The sequence below is a fragment of the Peromyscus eremicus genome, unplaced genomic scaffold (genome assembly GCF_949786415.1).
Source record: "Peromyscus eremicus unplaced genomic scaffold, PerEre_H2_v1 PerEre#2#chrX_unloc_1, whole genome shotgun sequence".
NCBI classification, from domain to species: domain Eukaryota; kingdom Metazoa; phylum Chordata; class Mammalia; order Rodentia; family Cricetidae; genus Peromyscus; species Peromyscus eremicus.
The window spans coordinates 3,715,263-3,723,158 of NW_026734288.1; the positions used below are offsets into that span (position 1 = coordinate 3,715,263).

General features: G+C 36.1%; 1 protein-coding gene across 2 annotated transcripts; it reads left to right on the forward strand.

The window, feature by feature from the left end:
- Nucleotides 1-3,520: 3,520 nt before the first annotated feature.
- LOC131901003 (zinc finger protein 431-like) lies at nt 3,521-6,091 on the forward strand. 2 transcript variants are annotated; one of them, XM_059252318.1, is made up of 3 exons: nt 3,521-3,590; nt 3,792-3,852; nt 4,978-6,091. In XM_059252318.1, exons 1-3 carry the CDS (start codon nt 3,521-3,523, stop codon nt 6,089-6,091), a joined length of 1,245 nt encoding a protein of 414 aa, XP_059108301.1. The 2 variants fall into 2 exon arrangements, with proteins under 2 accessions (XP_059108301.1, XP_059108302.1); XM_059252319.1 differs by having other exon boundaries at nt 5,062-6,091.
- The last annotated feature ends 1,805 nt before the right edge of the window (nt 6,092-7,896 follow it).

A 7,896-nucleotide genomic window follows, 5' to 3' on the forward strand; every position in this document is an offset into this window, starting at 1 on the left:
GCCCCATCAGAGTAGCTAGTTGCTAAGTTTTTGAGAGATTTTGTTGATTGATGACTGATGGGTGATAGCTCTTCCACTGAGTGTGCAATATCCCTAAGAAAGTTGACCTGCATTAGATAAGACAGCAAGCATGGCATAAAAGACAATGACTACGTTAGAGACAAAGCCTGGAAACAAAGATTCCTCATGGTTTTTGCCTTCAGTTGCTAGACTGAATATCTATCCTAAACACTGACAATGATGGATTGTGATTTGGCAGAATGAGCCAAATAAGCACCTTTGTTACCTAAGGTACTTTTGTGTAGAGAATTGAATCAGAGCCAGAAAAAAGCAAGTTATAAGAGAAGGTGATAAACCCAAAGTGATTCTATTGTTCAAAGGTACTGGGAATGGTGACTTTTGTGGGAATGTTGAACATATCAAAATTTGGATGGCAAAAGACAAAGAAAGCTGCATTTGGAGCTTAATTGGTTATTCTTGTAATACTTTGAATAAAATACTGTTAAAATTATTTCAAACAGTGGAGGTAGAAGTCAAAGGATTTCAGTGGGAATTAAAATAGAGGTCATGTATGTGATATTTTGGACCCTAACTTTTCTTATTTTCCCATGCCCTCAAGAAGTTGATTGAGTAAGGCAGAATTAAAAAAAAATAATGAGGGCTGGAGATATGACTCAGAGGATAAGAGCAGTATCTGCTCTTCCAGAGGTCCTGAGTTCAATTCCCAGCAACCACATGGTGGCTCACAACCATCTATAATGAGATCTGATGCCCCCTTCTGGCATATGACAAACTTTCAGAAAGAACACTGCTTACATAGTAAATAAAATAAATCTTTAAAAAAAATAATGGGGCTGATTTCTTAGATGGAATATTGACTGTCTTGGATAGCTATTACTTATGATTCATTCAGTACTACATTAAAAATCCAGAAGTGGACATAAATAAATAAAAAGTCTATTGGTTGGAAAGAAAAAGAGCACTATGAATTTGAAGAAGGTAGTCAAATGCTGAACAGAGTCAGGAATGTTCAGGGAGATTATCACCATTAAAAGGAAGGCCCTCATTCTACATCAGAAGCCTAGCAAAGTGTCCCAAGGGTCAGAATTCATCCTTATATGCCCTCAGTTAATGGAGGGATTAGGCAAAGTGATTTCCATTCCCAGGAATCAATTTTATTCAAAGCCTGCTGCAACTCTGGTCCAAGCATGGGAAAGGCCATCACAACTTAGAAACCAAATTTGGGAGAATCATTGATGTTGAACTTGTTCTGGAGACCAGAATGATGTAAGATTTAAGATTATACATTTTTAGTCTGCATTTTCAGATCAGCTCTGTTGTAGGCATCTGTGTTTGGTATGGTAAGCGCTCCAGTGAGAGGACTGTCTGAGTTCTTTGCATGATACTATGAGAATGAAGCCTGAGTTGTATTTTGAGACCATAAGATGTTGAGATAATTAAGCTATGAAATATCTTACATAGAGAGCTAGCTACATATAGGGAATGGAGGTAACCATAGAGAGAGATGTATAGGAAGTTGTGGAGAGAGAGAGCCATCTAAGCCCTTTGAAAATGAAGCCTCATGTCTCTGACACAGAGCTAGCTACCATATTCAATGGTTGCCCTGCTGGGTTTCAGTCTTCCCTTGATCCAGTGTTTCCTCACTGTGTTTTAGTTCCTTTTCTTTGGGATGCTAATGGATTTTCTGTGCCTTTCATATGTTGGAAATATTTAAATAGTTTTCTGATTTTATAATATGCCACAGTAAAGAATTTGTCTTGAGTGTCAACAGAAACTTTGGACATTTCAATAGTAAAGGGGTTGTTGCAGACTATGAGAATCATTGAAGTGACTAAATGCATTTTCTTTATGGAAGACACTTGAGCCTATAGTGACCTGGGTGAGAATCTAGTTAATTGAATAAAAAGCTCACAGATGGATGAGGTATTTGCACATGTGTCTCTCCTTGATGACTTTCTTTGGGGTACTTGTGGAACCTCTCTCGATAAAATATCTCATTGGGGCCTCAACCCATTTCCTTTTCTATGTTTCTACTATGTTGTGGTTGAAATGAATGAGCCAACTTCCTTCATGTGCTGCCATGACTTCACCACCAGTATAGATAGTATCATCAAATCACATAAAATACAATTGATGGAATTTGTATTCAATGCTAAGCCACTTTGCTAGCCTGAATTTTGTAAAATTTTGTTGTTCCTATTTTTGTTTCTGAAGAAAAGCTTTGACTGAGTAGCCCTGACTCTCCTAAAAGTAGCTCTGTAAACCAAGTTGGCCTCCAACTCAGAGATTCACCTGACTCTTGCTCCCACATGCTGAGATTAAAGGTTGTTCAACATTTCAGGTTTTTTCAATATATATTATTGGGTGATCGTCCTAGAGTATATGTTTTTGTACATGTCAAGCATTTGTTGTTTTGCTGAGCTTTACCCCCCAGTTTCAATTTTGCAATTCAGCAGAAGATACTATTCTCTTTCTAGATGTAGTGTCTGGGACTTCTGAGTCATTGGATTACAATTGTGTGACATTCTTCTTGCTTTTTTGTGTTTGTTTTGATTTTTTTAATGAATATGATTCTTTTGTCTATATACATGGATGTGCACCACATGTATACCTACCTATCCTCACAGTAGTCCAATGAGGGTCTAAGAACCCACAATCTTCGAATAATGAACAGTTGTTTGATTCCCCCATATAAGCCCATCTGTATGCAAGACCAGTAAGAAATCTTTTACTTATGAGCCATCTCTCATTCCCTGTGTTGATTATTTATGATCATCATTGCTATATCTAGTGTTATCTTCTTTATATTTGTAACTGTTTAAATGCACAGTTCCTTTAAGTAGGAAATATTAATGTACAGTTTAAACTGGAGCAATTCAGATTTCTAGAAAATGAATAGAGAACTGGAGTGAATGCCAAACTCTTTGTAGGATCTTCAGTAAAAAAAAATCTCTGACTTCATCTTATCTTTTTTTTTTTGTTTGAATGGAAGATTCAGTGCAGATGCAGTTAGCATAGACTAGGCTAACTTTCACCTCAGAAGCACATATACCTGCTTCTATCTTCTTAGTTCTGGGATTAAAGGGGTGAGCCAACATACTCAGCTTACAAATCTTCTCTGTAGTTAATAATTGTTCATATAATTTCTCTGATGGGTGCTCAGGACTGTTGAAGTGTTTGCTTGTCTCTCTATCTCTGTTAATAGGCAATTCCCTTGCAAGGTGGTATCCTGTTCAGAGCATTCAGAAATAATAGAGGTCAACCTCCTATTCAGTTTATTTGTGAAGTAATTTGATTTCATTGTAATGTCTGAGTTATAGAATTCATGTAGCTCTAACCAGAATTTGTGGCTATAATCTCAAAGAAGCACACATTTACAATGTTGTATCATGCTTTTTGTTTTATACCTATGGTTGGCATATTTATGTATGGCATATTTTAGAATGCAGTGACCTATAATGATGTGCATGTCGACATCACTCAGGAAGAGTGGGCATTGATGGATCCTTCACAGAGGAATCTCTACAAAGGTGTGATGCTGGAGACCTATATGAACCTCACTGCTGTAGGTAATACTATAAGTTTTCCTTCACATTTTAAATAAAGGGACAACTGTTCCTTAGTTGTTGATGCTCTTCTGTAATTCTGATTGAGAATGAGAAAAAATAAGGTGAATAAATCAGATTTGGTTCTAAGGATCACTGAAGATAGTAATGTAAAATTTTCAGTATCCTGTGTTATTTCTTACATTTTCTTGTCCTATATTTTAGGCTACAACTGGGAAAATCTTGAAATTGAAGAACATTGTCAGAGTTCTCAAAAACATGGAAGGTAATTTTCTTGTAAAAGCTGATAGAAATGGGCCTCTGGATATATATAATTTATGTGGATGTTTTAATTAAATGAAGCAGTGTAAATAATTACAGCTTAAAATGCATTGATGATCATTAAATGCTCATAAAGACACATGGCAGGTATGTGAATTGTGTTTGGAAGTGATTCTTTTAAGAAGGAAGACAAAAAATGCCTATGACAAATCACCATTTGAATAATAGCATCATCAAAGCTATGCTGTACAAATGGCAATCCATTTAGTTTCATATTATTTCATATTACAAAAGATATACTCATTGAATATGTAATAAGAATATATACACAACCTTGTAATAAGCAAATAGTCCATAGTATAGTTACTCATATAGTTGTTCTGTCTTTGCTAATTTCAGTTAAATAAGTAGTTAAAGAGTAAAGGGGTGGTTGTTGTAGAGAAACATTATTCCCTATACCACATATTGATGAGGAACAGAAAGTCCAACTGTAAATGAAATGTGGAAATATTCTTGTTGTTATTCTTTCTTTAATAGTTATATCATATGTCACTTTGGATACCAGCCATAAAAGCATAAGGACATGGAAGAAGCAATGTACATCTCTCAATCTCAGAACACCTACAAGACATGTAGTAGTCCAATGTTGAGTAAACTTGTTGAATGTGATTCAAGTTTACAAACAATTGATTTTCCAGCTTCATTGAGAATATATCAACAAAAATACCCTAGAAAGGCCCTATGAGTTCTAGGACTGTGTAAATGCTTCTGTTTGTCCTGGTTCACTTTGAAAATGTAGCATGACTCACCATATAGGTAACTTTATCAATGGAACAAGTGGCATAAATGTCCAAATACTCCTAGTTCTCTTCAAATATGTTAAAAACCTGAGAGAACAATGATGCCACCAATATTAGCCAGGTAATAAAGGCTCTTACCATCAAGGCATATTCACATATGCAAAGTCATCCTAATGTAGGGGAACAACATGAGTGTAAACAAGTTAAAACCATAAGATCTCAGTTCTCTTTATAGTTAGACCAAATTGTAAATTAATTCATGTAGATATAAATACTCAATAATGTACTGAATGTAGTAAAGCTTTTAAATGTTTCAATTATTCTTGCAGGCATGAAAGAAGTCATACTACAGAGAAATCAAATGAATATATTGAGTGTGGTAAAGCCTTTGAATATCATAGTCATCCTCAAAGGCATGAAAAAACACATACTGGAGAGAAACCCTATGAATATAATCATTATGGTAAAGCCTTTGTGCACCCCACTCATCTTCAAGTACATAAAAGAACACATACTGGAGAGAAACCCTATGAATGTAATCAATGTGGTAAAGCTTTTGTACAATCCAGTCATCTTCAAGTACATAAAAGAACACATACTGGAGAGAAACCCTATGAATGTAATCAATGTGGTAAAGCCTTTACATGGCCATGTAATCTTCAAGTACACAAAAGAACTCATACAGGAGAGAAACCCTATAAATGTAATCAGTGTGGTAAAGCCTTTGCTCACCAGAGTTCTCTTCAATTGCATGAAAGAACACATACTGGAGAGAAGCCCTATGAATGTAAACAATGTGGTAAAGCTTTTGTACAATCCAGTCATCTTCAAGTACACAAAAGAACTCATACAGGAGAGAAACCCTATAAATGTAATCAGTGTGGTAAAGCCTTTGCTCACCAGAGTTCTCTTCAATTGCATGAAAGAACACATACTGGAGAGAAGCCCTATGAATGTAAACAATGTGGTAAAGCTTTTGTACAATCCAGTCATCTTCAAGTACATAAAAGAATACATACTGGAGAGAAACCCTATGAATGTAATCAATGTGGTAAAGCCTTTACATGGCCATGTAATCTTCAAGTACACAAAAGAACTCATACAGGAGAGAAACTCTATAAATGTAATCAGTGTGGTAAAGCCTTTGCTCACCAGAATGCTCTTCAACTGCATGAAAGAACACATACTGGAGAGAAACCCTATGAATGTCAACTATGTGGTAAAGCTTTTGTACATTCCGGTCATCTTCGAGTACATAAAAGAACACATACTGGAGAGAAGCCCTATGAATGTAAACAATGTGGTAAAGCTTTTGTACAATCCAGTCATCTTCAAGTACATAAAAGAACACATACTGGAGAGAAACCCTATGAATGTAATCAATGTGGTAAAGCCTTTACACAGACATATAATCTTCAAGTACACAAAAGAACACATACATGAGAGAAACCCTATAAATGTTATCAGTGTGGTAAAGCCTTTGCTCAACACATTGATCTTCAACTGCATGAAAGAACACATAGTGGAGAGAAACCCTATAAATGTAATCAGTGTGGTAAAGCCTTTGCTGGACACAGTGATCTTCAAAGGCATAAAAGAACACATACTGGAGAGAAACCCTATGAATGTACTTAGTGTGGTAAAGCCTTTGCTTGTAACTCTCATCTTCAAAGGCATGAAAGAATACATACTGGAGAGAAACATTATGAATGTAAACAATGTGGTAAAACCTTTGCAGAGCTAGTTATCTTCAAGTACATTAAAGAACACATACTGGAGAGTAACCGTATGGATGTAATCAGTGTGGTAAAGCCTTTTCTTGTCACAATGCTCTTTAATTGCATGAAAGTACACATGGGAGAAAAACCCTATGAATGTAAACAATGTGTTAAAGCCCTTGTATGTAATAGTGATCTTCAAAGGCATACAAAAACACATACTGGAGAGAATCCCTATGAATGTAATCAGTGGGAAAAAGCCTTTGCACAACACTGTCATCTTCAAAGGCATGAAATTACACCTATTGGAAAGAAACTCTATGAATGTAATCAGTGTTCTACAAGCCTTTGCTCATCACTCTCATCTTCAAAGTTATAATGTAACACTTACTGCAGTGAAACATACAATTGTAATCACTGTGGTAAAGCCTTTGTTTGTCATAGTGCTCTTCAATTTAATGAAAGAACACATAATTGAGAGAAACCATATGAATGTAAAAAGTGTGGTAAAGCCTGAGCACAGCCTAGTCATGATCAAGTATATTAAATAACACATACTGGAGAAAAACCATAAGAATGTAATCAATGTGGTAATGCTTAGTCATAACACAGAGCAACCCTGTAACTGTAAAACTTTTAGTGTGTAACTTGTCTCTTAAAGTCTTTGAATATAACATTAGACTTTGAGGATCTGAAAAAAACGCATATCAAAGGCAATCTGAACCTACATGAATTGTTATGATTTCAAGCCACATACTTACATTCAATTACACAAAATTAATTATTTTGGAAAAAAATCTAAACTGTGTCAACAATCTGTTCAAGCATTATAATGTCTCTTTTATTTTGTTTACACATGTCAAATAATATAGACAAAAGGCCTATAAATTTAAATGATATGATAACTGAGACAGGGTCTTTACATATCCTTGGCTGTCCTGGAACTCACTCTGTAGAGCAGGCTGGCCTCAAACTGATAGAGATCCACTTGCCTATGATTCCTGAGTACTGGCATTAAAGGCGTGCACTACCGTGCCCATCACTTTCCATCTTTTTGAGTTTCTGCTTTTGAAGGCTAACTGACCTACACACTTCTAGAAGACACTTCTCTTCAAATACATGAAATAATAAATTCTGGTGTAAAATTTCATAGATGTGTATCATTGATTTTCTGTTGCTTTTGTAATGGATCATATCTAAGTGAACTGAGAAAAGGGTTTAATTTGGCCCTTGGTTCCAGAGCAATACATGAACCCTGTAAAAGTGTCATGGAAACAAGTGTCAGATGTGGTGGTATTTTATCTTTTTAAATAAAGTTGCCTGGGGTCAGAGCTATTAGAGCCATAGCAAGTGCGTGGCAGTGGTGGTGTACGCCCTTAAGGACCTGGAGGGCGGTACATACAGGCAGTGACAAGGCAGTCACAAGATTGGGTTTACAACCAATCGGAAGCCAGAACCCAGAGACTATAGAGACAGACACACAGGAAGGAGGGCTCCTCTTTCGGAGAGCTCTCTTGGCTGAGGAGGATC